The sequence below is a fragment of the Medicago truncatula genome, chromosome 8 (assembly GCF_003473485.1).
Source record: "Medicago truncatula cultivar Jemalong A17 chromosome 8, MtrunA17r5.0-ANR, whole genome shotgun sequence".
NCBI classification, from domain to species: Eukaryota; Viridiplantae; Streptophyta; class Magnoliopsida; order Fabales; family Fabaceae; genus Medicago; species Medicago truncatula.
The window spans coordinates 39,113,284-39,137,499 of NC_053049.1; the positions used below are offsets into that span (position 1 = coordinate 39,113,284).

A 24,216-nucleotide genomic window follows, 5' to 3' on the forward strand; every position below is an offset into this window, starting at 1 on the left:
ACCAAATGAATTGGATTCTTTTTTCCCATTTAACCTCGAGAAACTTGTGAATCATATGGCTTCCTCAATAAATATTTGCTTTTAAATCAAACACCGAGATATTATACATAATGTCAACAATCATTTTCTACGTAAAGAACATTATCAACATAATGTCAAAGAATATTTAGCAAATTATCATAGTATGGTATGGTCCAATAATGGATGAACTTCTAATGTAACTGTCCAGATAATCTATCAAATATTCTTTAAGTTCATTAAGTTCATAATTATTTTATGTAGTAAAGGATTGTTCTTTGACATTATGTCCAATATCCCGGTGTTTGTTCTAAAAGCAAATATTTATTCAGGAAGCTACGAGATGCACAAGCTTCTCAAGCTTAATGGAGAAGAAAGAATCCAATCCATTTCGCAGACCTTACAATTCCTTGGTGTCTCAAGATATCAGTAAATCATGTTATGGCTGTGTTGTTTTATTTATGTGTCGTCTGCTTATAGCTCATATGATCTTTTTTTTACTTTGCCTTTTCTCTCTATCAGCAAACCCCAAACAAACCTATGCTACCACATTGGGATACAACTATGTGTAAAAAAATATTTTCCACCAATTTGTGATGGTTACATATTTTGTTCTTGTAACTTGCACCGCTTTTTACGTCAAAAAAAGTGACTCCTTTTATCTTCTTTTAATTTTGAACAAACTAACAATAATTGTTTTTTCTCTCCAATTTTGTTGTTCCAATGTCATGTTATAATGTTATGGTTGTGATTTTAATTTCTCTCCTACTTCAATGTTGTATCAGCAGTATTACCGAAATTCAACATGTGGGAGTGCTTCATAAGAATATACCGACAATCAAGAATAAGAATATGGTGAAAGTGTTCAAAATTGGCAGAATTTGAACAAACTAACATATTTCTTGCCGGGAATGGGCTTACATGTCCATACATATTGGATGTCAAGCAAATTCTACTTTGAACTTTGGATAATATGATTGTTTCACTTTCAATTATCTATCAATCAAACAAGCATATATTATTAAAAAAAAAATAAGCAAGCATATATCATGAACAAGTCGCAACAATTTTAGAAACACGTGATTTTAGCGGCAAGGAATTTCAAGAACACCAACCAAAAACAACACAAAACTTATAAATCATATATGAAAGCTAAGAGACAAATAGTTCAACTGAACTTACGATTTGGACGGACGGATGGACTGAGTGAGAGAGACCTGATTTCACCAACCGCTTACAATAGTCACGGCAGCAATCCAAAGCAAAAAGGGCTGAAAATTTTGGTCAAGCCAAACCCTAGTATTTTATTTATAGAGTGAGACAGGGTTGACCATGGGTCACGTTGGGTGGGTTCGGGCTAAAATTCAGCGAGAGATTCGGAAAAAAAATATATATATCTAAGATCTGAACCGATTTGATTTATTGTAAAAAAAAAAGATCAAATTTGATTTATTTTCTTAAAAAAAAAAAGATCAAATTTGATTTAATTTCTTTTCTTGCAGCCAAAGCATATCTCTCTCTTACACTTTTTGCATTAGTCAAGCAATTTAAGAACATTTTCAAGAGTTTATGAACATTATTTTTACCTTTTGGTGTAAGTGCACTCTTCAACATCCAATTTCCAAATTAAGTGACGTATTGTGTGATTTAAGTGCACTCTTTTGAACAAGATTTAAGTGCACTCTTATGATGAGTTTTGGTCTACAATCTGCATAACCTTCTGATTAACTATATGTCTCTCGAGGGTATCTGGTCAATTTTTCTTGAGATCCAATTCAACGTCATTTGAGTTTCATGTATGATAATATGGCCTATGGGCAACACTAAAAGTCATAAAGTAATAAAATAGGAGAGATGTGGTAAAGAGATTAAAGTAAAATTGATGTAAGATTGACTAAAGCTGTTATAGCTTATAGGTGGTGAAAAGGTGAGGCAGGGAATTTGTAAGTTAATTTCAGGTGACAATGCTGAAATACATCCTCTATTAGATTATATTGTTTGTATTAATATTTTACTCCTGCAAAGTTTGTTGAGTTTTTAAAGAACCTTTCTTTAATCATCTAAAAACGATGTTTTTTTTCCGTGACCGTCGTATGGATTACAGCGACTTGTGTTCGTTCTTGATTGAAACAAGAAGCAAGAGTGAACATCAATACATCATTCCACCTATGCTAAAAATTATCGGAATAACTCTATCAAATTTTCTTGAATAGAGAAAAATAAATACTAGGGAGTATTCACAACTCCTTAAAAGAGTATATACAGCAAAGATAAAACGAAAAGTGGGTCTAAAAAAACAAATTTCTACAAGGTTCTTCTCTCCATCTATTTTTCCTCCTACTGCTAGAAACATCCAAGTGCCAGGCAACTACTTCCAGGTATTTGGTTTTCCAACACTAGCCTGATGTGTTCCACTCCTAGAAACAATTTCTGTTCTGATGATAGATAATGTATGGTGCAATTAACCATTTTTTTATCTGTTTGGTTGAATGACCTTTTCCTCAACACGATCTGAAAACTTAACACTTGGTCGCTGAAGACTCTGCACAAAACAAGCTAAAATAAACAAATTGTTTATTTGGAGGAACAAATTTTGGGAATAAGGTAAGCACATACAGGTGTTCTGCAATGTATGTTAAGATCATCATTCATCTGGCTAAATCGATCCTTTGCAAGTTGTTCTGTTTCAGATGCTTTCCTGCAGGCTTCTTTCACCTGAAAATATTCAAATAAAAGAATGACTTAGTTTGATTAGTATTTTCCTCTTATTTTTATGCTACATTATCACTATTTTGCATATAAAGACGTTGATAATGGCTGAATTTATTAAGTTACACGGATGATGACTGATGAACTAGACTAAGTCTAGAAAATCTTATGAACAGTAGAAAAGCAATCAAATAAGGACAACGAAGCTATCTCATAAGCTCAAATGCACTAAAAAAAATGGCAAAGTTACTTGGAATTTCTCACCATAGGGGGAACACTATAGGGCCAGAATTCACTTGAGGTTTTATTTCTAAATGGTTCTAAGCAAAATATTATAAACTTGTCGGAAATGAAAGCTCTAGAGTTAATATTACACCTGAGAAAATAAATTTATATCAATCTCTCTTGATAATTTTTCACAATATTTGATAAGATCTAGCTCATTTATTTTTTTATCATAAGAGAGAAAAATTGACAATTTGTGAAATGAAATAATAGTGAAAGGAATTGCAAGGAGACGAGTATTGAAATAACCAAACTTATCGGATGAGATAATAAGATGCATTACTAGCAGATAAAAAGAAATGTAGCCATTTCAGTTATCGTGAAGAATGATAAAATGATCAGAAAAGAACAGAAAACGAATGTTAGTGTAATAGTGATATCAACATCATGTGGCACTCACCTGACTTCCATCCAAAAGAGGAGTGTCGTTGACATTATCAGTACATCTTTCTAACAACATGTTTCTGAGATGGGATACTTCCTTCATAAGGTCTTGGGCAACCTCTTCGGCATCTAGCAGCTGATTTCTAGAAAATTCAAATGCTCTTTCTGCATGAAGGCGAAAAGAAACACAGTTCAAACATGTGCAAAGCCCTCTGCATCCTCTTGGGTTTTTTCTCAAAATTCCTTTTCGGGAACTAACGGCAAGGGCATCATGTTGATCTCTGACTTTCATTTTGGACAAGCTCCGACAACATCCAGGTGTTTCAGGTGATTTCTCTCCGTTGGACAAGGCAGGTGAACCTACTTCTTCTCTAGTGACAACTGGATCAACGATAGGACCTAAAGGTGTGATTGGTAAATCTCTATGAACAGAAATTGGTGAAACGGTGGAGTTCTCCAGATAGTAGGGTCCATTTAACATACTCTGTTTATCTTGTAGTTGATATCTTGGGCTTAAATTATCGCTATTTAAATCACAAGCTTGCAACTCTGTTTCTTGCTGAGCTCCAGAATTTCCTGTACTATCGCCCATAGGATCACAATCATTTGAATCACTTCCAGGAGTTACTGGCAAGTTTGAATCTGAAATTGGCAGAAGTGGTGTGTGATCCAAAAGCTTCTGAAGTTTGGGGCGATGATCATTATTCGCAGCACCTAAAAGTAGTATAAGTTTAGTTTTAAACAACGGTGCCAATTAAAAAAAAGAATAAGAAAATTATAAAATTGACTGATATCTTCCAATAGAATGAAAACCAATACTTACGGGAATTAGACTTCTCATTTTCCAACAAAATTGGAAGCAATCTTTTGTAGTTCAAAGACCCAGCATGTTTTAAAAACTTAACCCGTGGGCAGCGATTTAGAACCTGTTCAAAATTACTTGATCAAATATATTTTCGAGAAAGAAAAAAATCAACATAAAAGAAAAGGTATTACTATAATCAATGAGAAAGAGAGGGGTAAAACTTAAAAGAATGCAGGTCTTTTGGAGATATATACACAAACAATTATGGTTCTCACCGGTGTAGTCTTGGATTCGGAACCATTTTTCATCTCACCAGCAAAACTAGCTTTTTTGTTATTGCTTCCTTTTGAAGGCGTCTTTGAACCATTGACTAGGCCATTCAGAAGACTTTTTGTTTTGCCACCACCATGTGTTACAGTGTCTGGTAACGCCAGTTTTTCAGAGATGATCTTCTCTGACTGTGAACTAGATTCTTCATTTGAGACGGTGACGTGACTTAAAACCACAACATCGTCATTTTTGCAAATTGCATGGCTGCTTGTTTCATTCTCTTCGGCATCTAACATATTAGGATCCAATTGATTTAGACTCTGAGCTTCAGGAGGACATCTGCTAACAGATTCATGCTCCTCCAGACTCACAAACTGCTTTCTTTCATCATAATCGATAGTGAATCCTTTCTCATTTCTTGAATGATTCTCAAATGAAAGGTTGGAGATATTATTATTGACATTAAGCAAATTTTGTTCTTTGGATGGTGACCCACCATTTGTGACAATCTTATCACACACCACTACTGAACAAGGATCAGTTACTGATTCACTCAAGCATTCATTTTTAGAACTGATCATAGCTTTCTCAGAATTTGCCTCAACAGAGGGTGCAGATAAGCACTCATGTGCCATTTCTTTTGCATCCAATTGCATTGGCGATTCAGAGGAGTCTTGGAAAGATGGCAATTTTGGCCGGCAGCCATGAGATGACATATTAGCAGGATTTACTGAGATGTTGTTTTCCAAAATATTCAAGTCAACTTTGTCATGGATAGAGCCACTGACTGTCATTTGTCTGTTAATAGAAGCTTCTTCACTTTGAGATGGCAAAGGAAGTTGGAACTCCTTTGCATATAAATCTGCCTCTTCATTTTTATGATGGGCCTGATCACCAGATGTACCTGTAAAATCAGCAAGCACTTTCAGTGTCCATATCCATCTAATATCTAATATATATATATATATAGAGGCTCATAATGTATTCTCACATAAAGAAGTCATTCTCACTAGATATGTCCTCTATATATATATATATAATACTGTATTGCATAAGTGGTTGAAAACATGGTGGTTACCATAGTTATCTTTGGGAAGATTCTTAAAATATGGAAGCAACCTTCTATAGTTGACCGAACCAGGGGTTTTGATCAGCTTCCCGTGCAAATATGGTTTATGAACCTGCACAGACATCCCAGGTTACATGATATATCCAAATTGCCAACAAATACAAAACCATGTATATACATATATTGTCAAAATTAAACACGGAAGAAATTAGCAAGTTCACTAGCCACTATAGTGGAAGTTTAAACATCTCAACAACCCTAAATAAAACCCAGCTGAGGGTTTAACCAAATTGACATTGTATTAGGTATTAGGTAGTATATCTATAATTTAGTAAAGATCAGCAACAAAATGTCTAACCCATAACTGGCAGAAAATAAAGATTTGAAAACATGACAGATTCTTACATGTTTGCCCTTGAGTGGATTATTTCTCTTATCGGCTTTGGGGTATAACGCTTCAACAGTGCTTTCCTGAGTGCTTCTGGTCAGATCCATAGGTTTGACATTCTGAGGTATGCCCTGCATTTGGTCTACATTGAGCACAATATCATCACATATTTCAATATCACGAATCATTGGTATACAATCTTCATTCAAAACACCAAGCTGCTCTAAGGCACAGCCATTGTGATCAGTAGCCTTAGCACAATCAAGATTATTCCTGTTGAAAGAATCTTGCTTAACATCACCGTGGTCAAAAGCATTACCAACATCTCTAGCACCCAGAAAATCTGCAGCTGGATCCACCTTTGATTCACTCACGCATTTATCATCCACAGATGGCACAGATAAACACTCGCCATTCACTTTCTCGGTATCTACTTGCATTGGTGAAGATGCCAGTTCTGGCCCATTGGTATCACCCATGGTGCAACTATCAGTCTTAGTTTCAGGCTTAGAACCTTCATGATTATCAGATGTCAAAGGAAGTTCCAATCCCTGACCTCCCATAACCTTCTTGTCTTCATGACAATGACCCAATTTCGGTATACCTATAAAATTACAATGCCAATTAGTTACATCGCACATATCAAGCTAAATCATCATCTACATTCTACACTACTCAATCAATAAATAACAAATGATCTTCTGCATAGAACAACTACCGAAATCACATACAATAATATCCAATAACCAATTAGTTTCATCGCACATATAAAACTAAATCATGATCAACACTATGCAAACAACTAAATAATAAAGGATTTTCTGCATAACACAATTACCGAAATTATCTCCCATAGCATCCATTAGCCTTTTGTAATTGAATGAACCTGGGGCTTTGAACAATTTCAAAGGTAAACGCGGTTTGAGTACCTGCATCAAGAATCCAATCAACTAACAAAATTTCATATAAAAAAGTAATTTGTACAAAAATTATTAACCAGCACATATGCAATGATGAAAATAAAAATTGAAAGGCCTTACAGATTTACTCTTGTGAACAGAGCTATTTTTCCGGCCCTCGCTTGAATTTTCAGCTACATTAGCAGCAGGAGACATATCTTTGACAACAAGTGTGTCTGCCTCTTCCACATTCCTCACATCGCAGCTAGCTTCTAAATCAACACATATGACATCATTAGGTGGTGTTGTTTGCACTGATTCTTTGCCCAAATCTTCATCTGACAGCTTGGTGATTCCCTGATTAAAATTCAAAGGCTCGTCGAGAATCTCAGGAGATTTGATCCTCACATCATCCATATGTGTATCTCCATTTTCAGCACTTGATGGCGATTCAAACCCTAATTCGGGAATTTCAGCTGATTCCGTCCTCATACCGCCATTTTCCACAAACGACGGAGATTGAAACCCTAATTCAGCTACTTCCCGATCAGACTCACAAGCGCCGGAAAGTGGGGAATAAATTCGCCTCGCCCGGAGGTCCTTGGTCGTAGCACAAGGTAGATCAGAATCAGCATCATCACGTTTCGCTTTCTTGCAAGGATCTTTAACAAGATCACTATCTTCGGAATCTGATTCACAATATTCGCTACAAATATCATGAATTAGATTTTTGAATTCTGAATCTGAAATTCCTTTGCTTACATCGTTTCCACCAAAAGGAACGGGAACGGGAACGGGTTCCTCTTGAAACGGAACTTGAACCGGAACTGAGTATGGTGGTTTATTTTTGCTGCGGGAACTTGAAACGGAACTTGAACCGGACCGGATCTGACCGGAGCGGGTACGGTGAGCTTTGCTGCGGGTGAATGTGAAAGAGGCGGGTGGTGGAGATCGGACGTTCCGTTTGCGGGAATTTCGGGTCAGGTCCATGGCTGCTCTGCTGCTTTGGTCTCGAAATGTGTGAAAATTGGCGCGCTGTTTATATACGTGCGTGATGGCGGGAACAAGGGTTATTGTTGGCGGGAAATTTTCGTGGCGTGATTTCTGATAAAAATCCAATTTTTTTTCCTCGATAATTTGTGTTTGTTTGTTTGGGCCTTTCGCGCTCTTAATAAAAACTCGCTTTAAAAAGGGATTGCTATTTGAACTCCTTAATTTTTTGTAGAGGGTATTTGAACTCCATTTTTGTTAACTAACGCTTAAATTCTTGTGATACACGGGTAAGAAAATTGTTGTTGACACATATGAGAAGGCTGAGAAACACCATAAAAAACTTAAATGTCCATGCGGCAATTAATTGCCGAAGAATTTAAAAATCAACTGCAGTTAACTGCCGAGGAAAATTTCGACAGTTAACTACCGAGACGGACTTCTGCAGTTAATTAACTGCCGCAAAAATTGAACATTAATTACATGTTTAATTGATTTAATTGTAACAATAAATTAAAATAACAAAATAATAAACTCAATTAATATATTTAATTTGAAAAGTCTAATTGTAACTGCCACGGTACATTTTTATAAGTTTTTAATGATGTCTTTTTTTTTTTTTTTGAAAGAAAAGTTTTGAATAATGTATAATTGTAACATAAATTGAAATAACAAAATAATAAATTCAATTAATATATTTAATTTGAAAAATCTAATTGTGACTACCACGGTACATTTTTAAAATTAGTTTTGAATAATGTTTTTCTATTTTGAAAGAAAAGTTTGAATAATGTCTAATTGTAACATAAATTGAAATAACAAAATTATAAATTCAATTAATATATTTAATTCCAAAAGTCAAAATTTTTATATAATTGTCAACAATGGTTTGTAGACATGCCTTGCTAATTTTTTTAATAAAATAAAATAAAATTAGACAAACATCAACATCAACTCAAAGTATGAGAGAGAAAAGTAGACATGCCTTTCGAATAAGTTGTTTTTAAAAATGAGATCGTAATAAGCTGTTTTGCATAAATAAGTTGTTTTGAATAAGCTGTTTTTGAAAATAAGATCATAATAAGCTATTTTTCATAAATAAGCTGTTTCTGAAAATGAGATCGTAATAAGTTGTTTTGCACAAATAATATGTTTTGAATAAGTTGTTTTTGAAAATGAGATCATAATAAGCTGTTTTGCATAATTAAGCTGTTTTTGAAAATGAGATCATAATAAGTTGTTTTGCATAATTAAGTTGTTTTGAATAAGCTGTTTTTGAAAATTATGATATGAGATCATAATAAGTTGTTTTGCATAAATAAGTTGTTTTGAATAAGCTGTTTTTGAAAATGAGATATTAATAAGCTGTTTTGCATGAATAAGCTATTTTTGAAAATGAGATCATAATAAGTTGTTTTGCATAATTAAGTTATTTTGAATAAGTCGTTTTTGAAAATGAGATCGTAATAAGCTGTTTTGCATAAATAAGCTGTTTTGAATAAGCTGTTTTTGAAAATGAGATCATAATAAGCTATTTTGCATAATTAAGCTGTTTTGAATAAGTTGTTACTGAAAATGAGATCGAAATAAGCTGTTTTGCATAAATAAGTTGTTTTTGAAAATGAGATATTAATAAGCTGTTTTGCATAAATAAGTTGTTTCGAATAAGTTGTTTTTGAAAATGAGATCATATTAAGCTGTTTTGCATAAATAAGTTGTTTTGCATGAATAAACTATTTTTGAAAATGAGATCATAATAAGCTGTTTTTCATAAATAAGTTGTTTTGAAAATGAGATCGTAATAAGCTGTTTTGCATAAATAAGTTGTTTTTGAAAATGAGATATTAATAAGCTGTTTTGCATAAATAATTTGTTTCGAATAAGTTGTTTTTGAAAATGAGATCATACTAAGCTGTTTTGCATAAATATGTTGTTTTGCATGAATAAACTATTTTTGAAAATGAGATCATAATAAGCTGTTTTTCATAAATAAGTTGTTTTGAAAATGAGATCGTAAAAAGCTGTTTTGCATAAATAAGTTGTTTTTGAAAATGAGATATTAATAAGTTGTTTTGCATAAATAAACTTTTTTATTTAAATAGTTTTGTTAAAAAAAAAAAAGGTGATAATCAAAAATATAATTATTTAAATAAAAAAGATTAATATTTTTTGAAGATATCTATTGGACTTTTTTTAATTTAAAGAGGTGATCCATTAGATTTTTAAAATAAGGTGGATGGATCAAATCCATCCATAGTTTTTAATGGATGGATCAAATCCAATCCATTAACAAATTTTTTTGTTTGATGGATGGATTGGATGGATTTTGTAGTGGATGGATATGGATCTTATGGATCATATTGCCACCCCTAATCAGAAGGTTGGAAGATATGAATTTGACCACCAAATTTATTATCCTCCGTTGGATCTAATTTCTTGTCCAAAAAATCAGAAGGAATCAACGGTCCAATGGAAATCATGTTTAAATTTTCAAAGGCTCTAAATGCTTCTGGTTCCAATTCTTCAAATGAGTTAACAAGTACTGTTTGGTTTGTTTCTACTACATCAAGGTCTTTAAACTGTTCTTCAAAGAATGAACGCATTATAGAGTAAGGAGTTGGACATGACTCCAATAGAAACGAGGGTAGGTCACGTGGAGATAGGGACAATGGCAATCCCGGTAATTCAATCGAACATGAGGGGTTTTTGATTGAATCAGAGTGTCCGTGAAAGTAGTGATATATGATGTCAAACACGAGAAATTCTTAGATGGAAACGTAACTAACATGTCAGCATTTACAAACAATAAATAAAAATTTTACACCTCATTTAATTTATTAAAAAAATAAAAAATTAAAATAATGATGAAACTTGTCCTCCATATTGCTTGCTCTTCTTCCACCATTATTTTCAGGAATTGTTTCTCCAACGGCAGAGTTTATACATGACCTTGAGGAGATAAATTCTCAAATTTTAATGTGTTGAATTCAATAGGTTCTGAAGTTTGAGGCATAATAAAGTTTGATTTTAAGTAAAATCACTGAAGTCCTACACACACATGGAAGTTCACGGTTACTAATCTTTTTTTAAATGTCACAGTTACTAATCTGATGTAGTTTTTTTTCTTCTTTTTGCTGAATAATCTAATTCAGTTTCTATTATGGCAATCAGTCATAATACATCAATTGTTTGTTTAAAATTTATCAATGTCCCTGTAATTATTCGGTGTTATTTGTTTAGATGTAGGAAGGAATCCTTGAACAAAATACTTGCTCAAAACAATGTGGAAGGAGAGTAGTAATATTAAGGACCACACGTTTCTTCTTTATTTTAATTTTTAATTTTTTTAATAAATTAATTGAGGTGTAATGTTTTTATTGGTTGTTTGTAAATCCTGACATGTTAGTTACGTTCCCATCTAAGAATTTCTCGTCAAACACAGTGGCTGGTTGAACCCAAAGCAACGCTGTCGAGAGGTGAAACTCACGCGCTGTCTTTGCAGCCCATTGAAGTAAGATGGAGTGAACTAAAAAAGTGAAGGGTTTACCTTCTTGTGAGTTTTTGAGTATGAGATTTTTGATAAATTCAGAGCCGCAGCGCGTGAGTTCTGATGAGTAGTGTAAGTAATTCTCGGTACCGGTGGCTTTGAAGCCGTCGTCGTAGCCATCAGAGAAGGGGAGGTAGGAGAGGTTAGGGAGGGTGGGTTTGTTGGTGAGGCGGTTGTGCATGTGTAGGGTGGTAGAGAGAGTAACGTGTGCACCTAAAGCAACAAGTCTTTTTGCGAATTGGAAGGTTGGGTTTATGTGGCCTTGTACTGGATATGGTATGAGGAGGATTCGGTGGCGGTGGTGAGGCATGGTGGTTTGTTGTGGTGGTGCATGATAGTGAGGTAGTAATAATGATTAGAGTCTCAATTGCTATATGAGTGGCTCCTTGAAGAATTTAGGCCACATGAAAAGATTGACAATTTATAACCAGAAAGTACTAAACGATGTAATAATGATATGATAATATGTATCAGAAGTTATTGGATAAAACTAAGTGGGGTTGCTACTTGCCAGAAAACTTTTTACGATTTTGTAGAAATCTTAGCTTGTGACGTTTGAGGTGACGAAAATCAGAACATGCATGATTTTAGCCAATTACGTTGGTTTTCTTTTTTAGTAAAAAAAAGAAAATAAAAAAGAAGTTTGGGCAATTAACTTTTTCTTTTAAAGAAAAGACTCTTTAGGCAATTAACTATATATTAAGTTTTTTTTACAGCAATTAACTATTAAGTTGGTTTTCTTTTTTGATAATGATATATATCTACCTCTAATTTTTAAACGCTTCTTCAACTTTTCATGTTTCTTTCCATCTCTATCTCTGTTAGTATGTTATCAATATATCACATTTATTATATTGATTTCTTTTTTGTTCAAGGTGCGGGTGAGTTGCATGCTTGTATGTTAAATATTTTTCGATCTCTTTTATTATTGTTTAAGGTGTGAGTAATACATGCAAGGTTTTGGGTTCGAACACTTGGCACCAAAAAAAAAATCGTTTTTTTAATTTGGTTTGCTTTTAGTATAGTTTAAGGTTTTACTACTTTTCTTCTTTGATACAAAAGTTTTGTAAAAGTATTTAAAGAACCATTTAACAATTATATTTTAAACACCTCTGGTAAAAAGAATCATTCTAAACACATATATTCAGATATTCATGTTTGAAAAGTGTTATTTACCTTTTATAAAATGAGTGTCATAATTATTTGAGTTTTGTATCAACCTTTCATGGAATGACACGGTTGAATCGTTCAATTGAGAACGTAGTTCAGTTAATGATTCAATAGTTTAGCGAAGAACCTTTTTACCCTGTCGAGTTGGTTAAGACAAAATCATTTTTTATATCTAATGACAAAATCTTTTTTGAAACCTAGATGAAGGTATTTTTTCTACACCTCGCCATCAATCAAGTGGACTAATTGTGTGTACTCTAAATTTGCTCCATTTACTTTCTTCATTTTATAAAAAAGATAGACCCAAAGATATACTCCCTCCGTTTCTTTTTAAGTGTCTCTTTTGAAAAAAAGTTGTTCCTCTTTAACTGTCACTTTCGAAGTTCAATGCAACATTAAATATTGTTTTACCAATATTATCCTTACTTATTTATTACGGAGAGAGAAATGTATGAAATTAGTGATTAAATGAATAAGGTTATTATAGTAAAAGTATGCATTGTTTTATCAAAAGTAGTACTCCCTCCGTTCCTTTTTATTTGTCACTTTTGGAGAAAAAATTTGTTCATATTTAACTGTCACTTTCAAAGTTCAATGCAACATTAAATGTTGTTTTACCAATATTATCCTTATTTATTTATTGTGGAGAGAGAAATATATGAAATGAGATATTAAATAAATAAGGTCATTATAGTAAAAGTATAGCTTATTGCATCAAAAATAGTATCAATTGTTGATTGTCTTGGTTTGTGTAAAATGTCAAAATGTGACAATTAAAAAGGAACGGAGGTAGTAACATTTATTGAATGTATTGATTTGTGTAAAATGTCTTAAAGTGACACTTAAAAAAGAACGGAGGTAGTATTAGTTAGTGGGATTGTTTTATTTAGCAGATCCCGTAAAAACTAATACTCCCTCCGTTTCAAAATGAGTGTCGCTTTAGCAAAAAAAAATTGTTTTAAAATGAATGTCGTTTTACATTTCCAATACAACTTTAATTTTTTTCTTTCAACTTTCCCTTCAATAAATACTCAAAATTTTCTCTCTCACATAATTTTCAATGCAACTTTAAACTTATCTTTTTCTTAAAAATAAGATTATTTTAATAAAATTACTATGATATTCGACTACTTTATTTCATTTCTTAATTCGTGTTGGATTAAGAAAATGGAGGGAGTAGTAACATGTTTGTCTCTGTCACTCTTATAATTAAAAATAAATTCAACAAAATAAATGAAGCAAAACCAAAGTCATACCACGAGGGACGAAACTTTGAAAGATGCGTGTGAATGGAAATCCCCGCCAAATCCATGGATGCATTCATGACCACAAACGTCACAACAAGCCAAAACATTTTTTATGCATAATTCTAAAACATTTATTTCAGTCAAAATAAAGAAGTGTTCACCAAGAAAGATTTGCTAGAAGTTTTCTTGCATCCCACACACTTTGTCCAAACAGCTGCTATATATATACAAAATAAATTTGTATATATCTACTGTCTCCACCACGCTTCACCATCATCACCACCACAATCCACCATGCCTCACCGTATCCTCCTTGTACCATACCCCGTACAAGGCCACATAAACCCAGCCTTCGAATTCGCAAAACGACTCATCACTTTAGGTGCACATGTCACCATCTCTACCACCGTACACATGCACAACCGCATCACTAACAAACCTACCCTCCCTAACCTCTCCTACTACCCCTTCTCCGACGGCTACGACGACGGCTTTAAAGGCACAGGCAGCGATGCTTACTTAGAATACCATGCAGAGTTTCAACGCCGCGGCTCAGAGTTTGTCTCAGATATCATACTCAAAAACTCACAAGAAGGTACCCCTTTCACTTGCTTAGTTCACTCCCTCCTCCTTCAATGGGCCGCAGAAGCCGCACGTGAGTTTCACCTCCCGACGGCTTTGCTTTGGGTTCAACCAGCTACTGTGTTTGATATCTTATATTACTACTTTCATGGCTTCTCTGATTCAATCAAAAACCCTTCAAGTTCTATTGAATTACCAGGATTACCATTATTGTTTTCTTCACGTGATTTACCTTCGTTTCTATTAGCGTCTTGTCCAGATGCTTACTCTTTAATGACTTCATTCTTTGAAGAACAATTCAACGAGCTTGATGTAGAAACAAACCTAACAAAAACAATACTTGTTAACTCCTTTGAATCATTGGAACCAAAAGCGTTGAGAGCCGTTAAAAAATTTAACATGATCTCAATTGGACCGTTGATTCCTTCAGAGCATTTGGACGAGAAGGATTCAACGGAGGATAATTCATATGGAGGTCAGACTCACATCTTTCAACCTTCTAATGATTGTGTTGAATGGTTGGACTCAAAACCAAAATCTTCTGTGGTTTATGTTTCATTTGGTAGTTACTTTGTTTTGTCTGAGAGACAAAGGGAGGAAATTGCACATGCTTTGTTGGATTGTGGATTTCCATTCTTGTGGGTTCTTAGGGAGAAAGAAGGTGAGAATAATGAGGAAGGTTTTAAATATAGAGAGGAGTTAGAAGAGAAGGGGAAGATAGTGAAATGGTGTTCTCAAATGGAGATTCTTTCACATCCTTCATTGGGTTGTTTTTTGACACACTGTGGTTGGAATTCAACTTTGGAAAGCTTGGTAAAAGGGGTTCCTATGGTGGCGTTTCCACAATGGACAGATCAGATGACTAATGCAAAGTTAATTGAAGATGTGTGGAAGATAGGAGTAAGAGTGGATGAAGAAGTGAATGAAGATGGAATTGTGAGAGGGGATGAAATTAGGAGGTGTTTGGAGGTGGTGATGGGGAGTGGAGAGAAAGGAGAGGAATTGAGAAGGAGTGGAAAGAAATGGAAGGAGTTGGCTAGAGAAGCAGTGAAGGAAGGTGGCTCTTCAGAAAAGAATCTGAGGAGTTTTTTGGATGGGGTTGTTGGATGATGATGTAGATGTGTATGGCTAAAAAAGGCATAGTTAAGGTGGACCACGATTACTACAAGTTAGAATTGTCAATGATGGAATAATATTTCACCAAAAATATGTCATAGGCATAGTTTAATATATCATATGCTTTTTTTGGGTTAAGAATTGTGTAGTCGGAATTTCACCATCTTACAATGAATAAATGAAGAATCTCGGCTCATATATATTGTAATGTTTCAATTAAGTCAATTATATTTAGTAGACACAGTTGGTGTTGTTATTTTATGTTTTTTTTTATTAGTACACTCACTTGAATATTATTACTTTATTAGAATAATTGTCCTAAAATGAATGTAATGTGGTACTAATTGTTACTTTTTCATTAATCAATAAATCATAAAAAAATCTATTTTTAATCAATACTCCTGCATTTGTTTTCATTTGTCACTTTTGTAAAACATAATAATCATAATTATTTGTTATTTTCAAAGTTTAATTCACCGGTTAAATATGTTTTCAGTCCTTACAAAATTACAAGTTTTCAAGTTTAGTTCCTACAAAAATTTATTCATTTTTAGTCCTTAATTGCATTTTTATAGGGACTATTTTGGAGAACTAAAAATACCCATTTTTGTAAAAAAAAAAAAAAAAAATCCAAAATAAAGACTATTCTTACAAACTACAATATTATGGACGACTGTACTTGAAAACTTACGATTCTGCAGGGACTAAAAACATATTTAACCCTTAATCCACTATTAATAATTATTCTATCTATAATACTATAAGTGTTTAAATTATATGAAATGATATGTTTAACAGGTAAAGCCATCGTAATTTACTCAAATTCATCATTCAATTATGAGCACCAAAATCAACATTTAAAATCATCAAAATCATAATTTACACAAAAGCACTTATGACCCATAAGCAGATGAATGAGGCCAGTTTGGATTAGCTTATTTTAGAGCTTATAAAAAAATAAGCTTATACAAGTAAATGAGTTTTTATGTATTATTTGTATGTTTTTAAGGTAGTTTATGAAAAAAAAACCATTTATGAAGATACAATTTTCGTTAGTGAGAGCTTATGAATTAAATAAAAGCTTATTTATTTACATAAGCTATTTTTCATAAGCTCAAAATAAGCTCAAACCAAATAGGGCTTATAGCTTATTATATGAAGTAGAACTATCCCTCTTACCATAACCTTCAAAATCTTTAGTTTAGTCTTCAATCTCCCTTCTAGCTCCTTAGCTCTAGCTTTCCTCTTCTCTAAGTTTTTCCTCTTCTATTCTTCTCTTTACTTTTCTCTCTAGCCTCTCTAACTTTTGTTATGTGAATGAAATATTTCTAACCCTAATTTTCCTTCATGAGTTAAGTATATATACTCCTCCTTAGTGTGCTAGGTTACTAATATTCACAATGGGCCTAAAACTCTTACTAATAAATTCTAAAAAGTTACTACTCATTAACTCGTTAAAACATCGAATAATTATCATTTCAAAATAATTATGCCAACTCACTGGTAACTTATTAAAAATAACTATTCTCACTAAAGTACTAAAAATAACCTTCCCAACAAAATTATTAACTTACCCTTACTCGTCAAATTACCAAAATACCCTTGGTCTTAAATGGCTAAAATACCCTATAGGTTAAGGGTGTGTTTGGTAAATTAAGCTATAAGCTAGCTGGTAGCTGATAGCTGAAAAGCTAGCTGATAGCTGGAAACTTATGGCTAGGGGTGGGAATAGGCCAGGTCAGGTCAGGCTTTGATAGGCCTGAGCCTGGCCTACGAAAAAATTTACAGGCCTGATCCTGGCCTATGGCCTATCATAGGCCGTTTTTTTAGGCCTGATCTGACCTATTTAAAAGCCTGGACTGACCTGAAAGCCTAATTACGGGCCTACTTAACAATAAGGCCATCAAATAGTTCATTTGGCCTACTAAATAGGCTAAACAGGCCTTAAAGCCTACTTAAAAGCCTATTTCACTATAAGTAAATTTTAACTAGATTAAAGCCTATAACAACAAAGTATATTAAGGGACTAATAGATAGAGAAAGAAATATTTATATTTTTAATGTATGCAATTATTTTAATATAAAAAAACATTTTTTAATAAATAAGTATTAATAGGCCGGCCTATTAGGCTTAACAAGCTTTTCTGAAAGCCTAAGACTGACCTATTTAACCAAACATGCTTTCTAAAAAGCCTAAGCCTTGGGCTATCAACTAAACAGGCCAGGCCAAAACAGGCCAGACCGTAGGCCCTTGTAGGCCGGCCTGGCCTATTCCCAACCCTACTTATGGCTGAAAAGCTAGTTGATTGAAATTAAAGTGTTTGGTAAAATTAGCGTTTAAAATGACTGATAAATATAAAATGACAGAAAAGTACACATAAGTTTAATATGTTTTTTTAAGGACATATATTTAATATGTTATGAATTATATTTATAAACATTTTTAACTAATATATTTATTATAACAATTTTAATTTATTTCAAAGTATTTTTTGTCTTTAAAATGATAAATGTGATATATGAATTTAATTGAGATTATATTTAATAAATTTTGTATATTATTACAAAAAAAAAATTGAATGAGACCGTATAAAAAAATACAAACCTCAAAACATAAGGAACATTAAATAAACATCAAATAGAAAGAAAAGAAAAGGTGAAAACGCAACTGTACAAAAAAAAAAAAAAAAAACACAACGTGGGTAGTTATGTTTTCTTGAGTGGGTAGTTTTCTAAAATAAAAAATGATATAAAGGTCAAAATGGAAGAAATATAAAAAGCTACCAGCTATAAGCTAAAAAACTACTTGAATTAGCTTTTCAAAAATCGCTATAAGCTCATGAGAAAAGCTTGTTACCAAACACGTCACGTTTGCATCCAACGAGCTTATAAGCTAATCTAACAAGCTATAAGCTATCTTATTTATGTTACCAAACACAACCTAAAAATCCACTAATCCCATATCAAATACACATATATAAACACATATAAATAACAAGTAAAACAATCCTAACGAAAAACGAGTTGTTACAACATCTACATGCAAGTTCTATATAAATATGTTCTCAATATTTTTTTAAGATTTGCTCAATTTTTTTAATTTTTTTTAAGATAATATGTTTTGTATATGAAGATGTTTAATTTTGTTGGATCGAAGTTATTATCGTGGCATCGCTTGTTGCTTTTATTACACTCGCATATTTTTTTTGAGATTATTATGTTGGAGTTTTAGCTTTTTTATTTGTTATATTTTTTGAGATTTTATGATGTCTAATTTATTATGGTGCTACAATTTTGTTTTGTAACACTACTTTAATTTAAAAAAAATATTGTCATAGAAAAATAAGATTTTTTAGAAAATATTTTGTTAGACACATCATTTCGCTCATGGTTGTTAAACTCGCGAGTAAACTTCTAATAGTTTACGAGTCCAGGAGATAAAATCGATTGAAATCGCGAATAAATTGATTACTTAGGGAATATATTCGTTCCTAAGTACTTTTAACTTAGGAAAACACTTTCCTAAGTTAAATGTAGTGACGACGAATAACTTGACCACCCAAGATAGATTACGAAAATGAGAATAGGAATGATGATCGTGATAGGTCAAATGTTACATTGTCGCAGGGAAATAAAATCTACATAAAATATTATCCCGAAAGCTATGTTTTAATATAAAATGCACAAGTTCTAATACAAAAAATTAGAACCTGTGAGCAGAAGCATACACGCGTGCGCACACGCACATATTATATATATATATATATATATATATATATATATATATACATACATACAACCAAGTTAACTTGTGAATCAAATGATCCAAATTATATATAGATCAAATTCAAATCATTTAGTTAACAAACTTGATTTTCAGCTCAAGTTCAGCTCATTTGATTGTTGAACCAAATTAAACGAATTAATTATCGAATCAAATTTTAAACTTGTGTGAGTTTATAATGACTTTGTCATTTCGTCTATCTAAAAAAAAAAAAAAGTGAAAGAGTTTGGTCAAAAGAAAGGGAAAGAGGTGTAATATTTTAGAGAAAAATATGTAAATTAGTTTTACATCCCCATCAAATAAGAATGTAGCATTTGTTAATTATTTTGGACACTTGTATTTGAATAACTATTGAGATAACTTTTAGAACATTTTCTTTTTATATCTTTTTATTTTTTGTTGGTTAAAATGAAGAGATAAAATGAGAATATAATATGAAATAAATATGAGAGACAATTGTCAAAGAGTTATCACACAATAATTATACAAATATCATTCTTTTTTAAAAAGCGACCATAAATAAAATATTAAATATGCATATATATGGTAATATGGTGGTTTTTCAACGAGTGACAAGTGTGCATATTTTATTTTTTATTTTTTTTATAGATAGACGAAATAGCAAAACTATTATAAACTCACACACACAAGTGGAGGTACTAGGGTTCGAACTCCGATCATGATATCCGACCTATAAAAATTTCAACATTTTATCGATTGAGCTAGGACTTGTGTATACAAGTGTGCATTTTTTTTTTTTTTTAAGGAACAAGTGTGCATATCTATTGAACCTAATATGATACTGAAATTTATTTAAAAGTGATAAGTGTTCGCATTTTGACATTCTTTTAGACCGTCTATATTAGATGCAATATACGTTTTAAGTATCATCTGTGTTATGAAAATGTCACATTTTTTCATTCAACTTCTGTAGAAAGTATTTCCGTTACCGTTAATTTCATTCAAATTTGGTATCAAAATAAATCATTCAACTTCTTTAAAAAGTATTTCCATTACCATTTAATAATGAGGTGATAAGTCCAAAAAATATTTATTACACCAAATATGATTACCCACACTAGTTTTTTTCTTCTTGTTTATGAATTCAAACATAACTTTATAGATAAATTAATATTTCATTAACAACATTATAAATTAAGTAATGGAACATTGTTCTTTCAAACAAAAACTTGATGATACACTTATGAATCTCAATTAATTTTGAGAGAAATGAATTTGGAGCCACCCAACATAGTATTAGACGTTTATATAAACATTTTTTAATTGAGTGCGATAAAATGAGGATAATGATGAAAATATTTTATCCAATTTATTTATAGAAGGAAAAAAGGTTAAAACTAACTTATTACAAATTCACCATTCCAAGAGGAAGTCCTTCTCAATATCACTATCATCACTCGTGTGTTAATTTGTGTGTATCTATGAGATCCAAATCAAAATAAACAATGGTTGAGTGAGTCCATTAATATAAATAAATAAACGTGCATACATGCGTGACAAGTCGTGATACCAATCTCCCCATTGCAATCATGTCCCACCACCACCACCGCATCCTTCTGGTAACGTACCCAGCTCAAGGCCACATAAACCCAGCCCTTCAATTTGCCAAGCGACTCATATCAATGGGTGCACATGTCACTCTTCCCATCACCCTCCACCTCTACCGTCGTTTAATCCTCCTCAATCCATCCATAACCACCATCTCCAACCTCTCCATAACCCCCTTCTCCGATGGCTACAACGACGGTTTCATCGCCATCACAAACACCGACGCTGATTTCCATCAATACACCTCACAGTTCAACACCCGTGGCTCCGACTTCATCACCAATCTCATACTCTCTGCCAAACAAGAATCCAAACCTTTCACTTGCTTACTCTACACCATAATCATTCCTTGGGCTCCACGAGTAGCTCGTGGTTTCAACCTCCGCTCAGCTAAACTCTGGATTGAACCCGCCACAGTGTTTGATATTCTCTATTACTACTTTCATGGTTATAGTAACCATATCAATAACCAAAACCAAAACCAAAACCAAACTACCATTGAATTACCAGGATTGCCCTTCACACTATCGCCACGTGACATACCTTCTTTTTTATTTACCTCAAATCCTAGTGTGTTGTCTTTTGTTTTTCCATATTTTCAACAAGATTTTCATGAACTCGACGTTGAAACCAATCCGATAATACTCGTAAACACCTTTGAAGCTTTGGAGCCAGAGGCACTCAGGGCCGTTGATACTCATCATAACCTCAAAATGATTCCCATCGGACCATTGATTCCCTCCGATACTTCCTTTAGTGGTGACCTATTGCAACCTTCAAATGATTATATTGAATGGTTGAACTCAAAGTCAAAATCTTCAGTTGTTTATGTTTCTTTTGGTAGTTACTTTGTTTTGTCTGAGCGACAAACAGAGGAAATTGCAAGTGCGTTGTTGAATTGTGGGTTTTCATTCTTGTGGGTCATGAGAGAAAAAGAAGAAGAGTTGAAATTTAAAGATGAGTTGGAAAAGAAGGGGAAGATAGTGAAGTGGTGTTCTCAAGTGGAGGTTCTTTCCCATTCTTCATTGGGTTGTTTTTTGACTCATTGTGGTTGGAACTCGACTTTGGAAAGTTTGGTATCTGGGGTTCCACTAGTGGCATTTCCTCAATGGACTGATCAAAAGACTAATGCAAAACTAATTGAAGATGTGTGGAAGATAGGGGTGAGAGTTGATGATAAAGTGGATGAGGATGGAATTGTAGGAGGGAATGAAATTAAAAAGTGTTTGGAAGAGGTGATGGGAAGAGGAGAGAAAGGAGAGGAATTGAGAAAGAATGCAATGAAATGGAAGGGGTTGGCTAGAGAGGCAGGGAAGGAAGGTGGTCCTGCAGAAAAGAATCTAAGGAAATTTTTGGATGATATATTGGAGAATGCATGCATGGATGCGGCTAAAAATTGAGTTTGGACTATTGTGTTATATCAATGCTGTATTTTCTTGCTTCTTTTCTATGGCTACAATAAAGAATGATGGTGAGGGCTATAAAATCCAAAACTTTTGTTGTGCCTGTGCCCTGTGTAAATCTAGTATATGCATGTCATTGTCAATTTAGTATATATTGTGGTTAATATCATCTTTAGAAATTAACTTGTATTTACAAGAATTAAAAAGAAATCCGCATCAATTTTTTTAATGATCTCAAAGAAAGATGTATAAAATGATGTGAGCTGGTATTATTTGATATTTATTGACAAATAAAAAAGAATAAAAAACAGTTGTTTTTACCTCCAAAACACGTTATCCAAGTTTTTCTATCAACATTAAAAAAATTGCACCATTAAACTTACACACCACTCCCATGTTTTAAAATAGTCCTCGTGAGCTTAGTTCAATTGATAGAGACAATACATAATATATACAACATTTGAGGTTCAAACCCCGGCCACCATAAAAAAAAAATAGACTCTTTCAAAGACTCGGTGATAATAACTTATACCACTAATTGGATTAAGCTAAATGACTCTATCACGTGGTTTGATATCAATAGATCAACACCTAACTCCTGTTGGTTATTAAATATTTATTCAATGTATAATTGTAATGACTAATTCTTTGACAATAAAATCATTTTTATCTTCTTACTTGTACCAAATACAATTTTATTTGGTAAAAGGTTGGAATCTCTCTGTCTCTCTGACATTATTATATCTCAATCCTTTTATGCATGCAAACCCAATTCCAAGGATTTTGATAGAAATCCAGAATTTGCTGAAACAATTGGTGGTTATCTAAATGATCGTCAGAAGACATAGCCCATAGTTAGCAACATCATCTATTAAGAGTAGCAACTTCAAATTACTTTCCAACTACGATGCATACCAAGATTAAATCAATCGAGCTTGATTCATTTGTAGATGGAAGACAAACTAAGAAAAAACAGGAACAAAATACTCCACACTAAGTAAGACTGGATTTTGAGGGTATTTTGAGGGTGTGTGCCCTTCGAGTTGAGCTCTTTTTCCTATTTGATTGATGTTTGCTCCACCGCAAGTCACGTCGTCCGTCTTACTTATTGTGTGCTGGATTCTGATGAGCCATTCATTTTGCTTCGAGATCGGGAGTTGGCGTCTAGAGGCATTATTGTTTGGTTGGCTACAGTGTTTCACTGAAAGATCGAGGGTAAGGGGTGCCTCTCTGATTTGGTTCTGAAGTCTGGTGGGCCGATCGATTTTGATTCGAGATCGAGAGTCAGTTCTCTTGTTCTAGTTTGGTTTTGGGCTTTTTAGGTGTTCCTTCGGTGGATCAGAGGTTGCGCGGTGGTGGAAGGTGAATGATCTTTAGAGAAGGAGTTCTTCGGAGGTGGCACAATGTTGGTGATGAGGACTGGGTTCTCTTTTACAAGGGTGTTCTCTTGAGGTGAGTAGTGGCGACGAGTGTTATGGATGTTGTTTTTTAGTGGTTGGTTAGTATATGAGTCAGTTTTAGGGGAGGTTTTTTTTTGGTGTGTGATGTCCTTTTGGGTGTTGATCGCAGGGGTTGTTGGTGTTTGTTTTCGGGTGTTCTGTCTATATACGGCGTATTAATTTGTATTTTCTGTAACACTGTTCTCTGTTTGTCTTGTGCAGAGACCTGATTTTTAATAAAATTTTGCTGATTAAAAAAAAAAAGTAAGACTAATCAGGAGAGTACCAATCAAAGTGTCATTTAATAAGTAAGTTCAATTCAATTGTATATATCATAAAATACCCAAAGAGATGTAGTGGAAAACTTTAGAAAATAAAAGAATTCATTGCTTATATTCTGCAATCGAAAATCATACGAAGCATGAATTATGTGATATTAGACGTGTCTATGTTCGGTATCCGTGTCTGTATCTGTGCTTCATAGATAATATGTATAGGAGTGTACCATTTGTTTGAGAACTTTATAGTGAACTTTTAGAACA

General features: G+C 33.2%; 4 protein-coding genes across 5 annotated transcripts; 2 read left to right on the forward strand and 2 right to left on the reverse strand.

Moving 5' to 3' along the window:
- Window positions 1–2,196: 2,196 nt before the first annotated feature.
- Window positions 2,197–7,889, reverse strand: LOC11409734 (uncharacterized). 2 transcript variants are annotated; one of them, XM_024773623.2, is made up of 9 exons: window positions 6,969–7,889; window positions 6,767–6,878; window positions 5,946–6,532; window positions 5,550–5,652; window positions 4,477–5,375; window positions 4,220–4,322; window positions 3,413–4,110; window positions 2,635–2,733; window positions 2,197–2,560 (listed from the first exon to the last, which is right to left on the reverse strand). In XM_024773623.2, the coding sequence occupies exons 1-9, from the start codon at window positions 7,815–7,817 to the stop codon at window positions 2,492–2,494; spliced, it is 3,519 nt and encodes a 1,172-aa protein (XP_024629391.1). In that variant the 5' UTR covers window positions 7,818–7,889; the 3' UTR covers window positions 2,197–2,491. The 2 variants fall into 2 exon arrangements, with proteins under 2 accessions (XP_024629391.1, XP_003629630.2); XM_003629582.4 differs by having other exon boundaries at window positions 6,767–6,857; window positions 6,969–7,884.
- A 2,269-nt stretch (window positions 7,890–10,158) lies between these two features.
- On the reverse strand, window positions 10,159–11,795 carry LOC25501788 (phloretin 4'-O-glucosyltransferase). Its single transcript, XM_024772489.2, has 2 exons — window positions 11,258–11,795; window positions 10,159–10,573 (listed from the first exon to the last, which is right to left on the reverse strand). The coding sequence occupies exons 1-2, from the start codon at window positions 11,672–11,674 to the stop codon at window positions 10,187–10,189; spliced, it is 804 nt and encodes a 267-aa protein (XP_024628257.1). The 5' UTR covers window positions 11,675–11,795; the 3' UTR covers window positions 10,159–10,186.
- Window positions 11,796–13,848: 2,053 nt separating this feature from the next.
- LOC11406664 (phloretin 4'-O-glucosyltransferase) lies at window positions 13,849–15,718 on the forward strand. The gene has a single exon (XM_003629580.4). The coding sequence runs from the start codon at window positions 14,076–14,078 to the stop codon at window positions 15,471–15,473; it is 1,398 nt and encodes a 465-aa protein (XP_003629628.1). The 5' UTR covers window positions 13,849–14,075; the 3' UTR covers window positions 15,474–15,718.
- A 4,972-nt stretch (window positions 15,719–20,690) lies between these two features.
- Window positions 20,691–22,465, forward strand: LOC11406133 (phloretin 4'-O-glucosyltransferase). The gene has a single exon (XM_003629579.4). The coding sequence runs from the start codon at window positions 20,814–20,816 to the stop codon at window positions 22,230–22,232; it is 1,419 nt and encodes a 472-aa protein (XP_003629627.1). The 5' UTR covers window positions 20,691–20,813; the 3' UTR covers window positions 22,233–22,465.
- Window positions 22,466–24,216: the final 1,751 nt, after the last annotated feature.

What these genes read in the sequence shown, in the direction of transcription:
- LOC11406133 (XM_003629579.4), top strand. Translation starts at nt 20,814, where the DNA reads ATGTCCCACCACCACCACCGCATCCTTCTGGTAACGTACCCAGCTCAA.
- LOC11406664 (XM_003629580.4), top strand. Translation starts at nt 14,076, where the DNA reads ATGCCTCACCGTATCCTCCTTGTACCATACCCCGTACAAGGCCACATA.
- LOC11409734 (XM_024773623.2), bottom strand. Translation starts at nt 7,817, where the DNA reads ATGGACCTGACCCGAAATTCCCGCAAACGGAACGTCCGATCTCCACCA. An exon ending in TCTTCCCAAAGATAACTATG is followed by an intron (nt 5,376 to 5,549) that starts GTAACCACCATG and finishes CTGATTTTACAG; the next exon opens with GTACATCTGGTGATCAGGCC. An exon ending in CTCTTTTGGATGGAAGTCAG is followed by an intron (nt 2,734 to 3,412) that starts GTGAGTGCCACA and finishes GAATATTTTCAG; the next exon opens with GTGAAAGAAGCCTGCAGGAA.
- LOC25501788 (XM_024772489.2), bottom strand. Translation starts at nt 11,674, where the DNA reads ATGCCTCACCACCGCCACCGAATCCTCCTCATACCATATCCAGTACAA. An exon ending in TTTGGGTTCAACCAGCCACT is followed by an intron (nt 10,574 to 11,257) that starts GTGTTTGACGAG and finishes TAAGAATTTCTC; the next exon opens with GTGTTTGACATCATATATCA.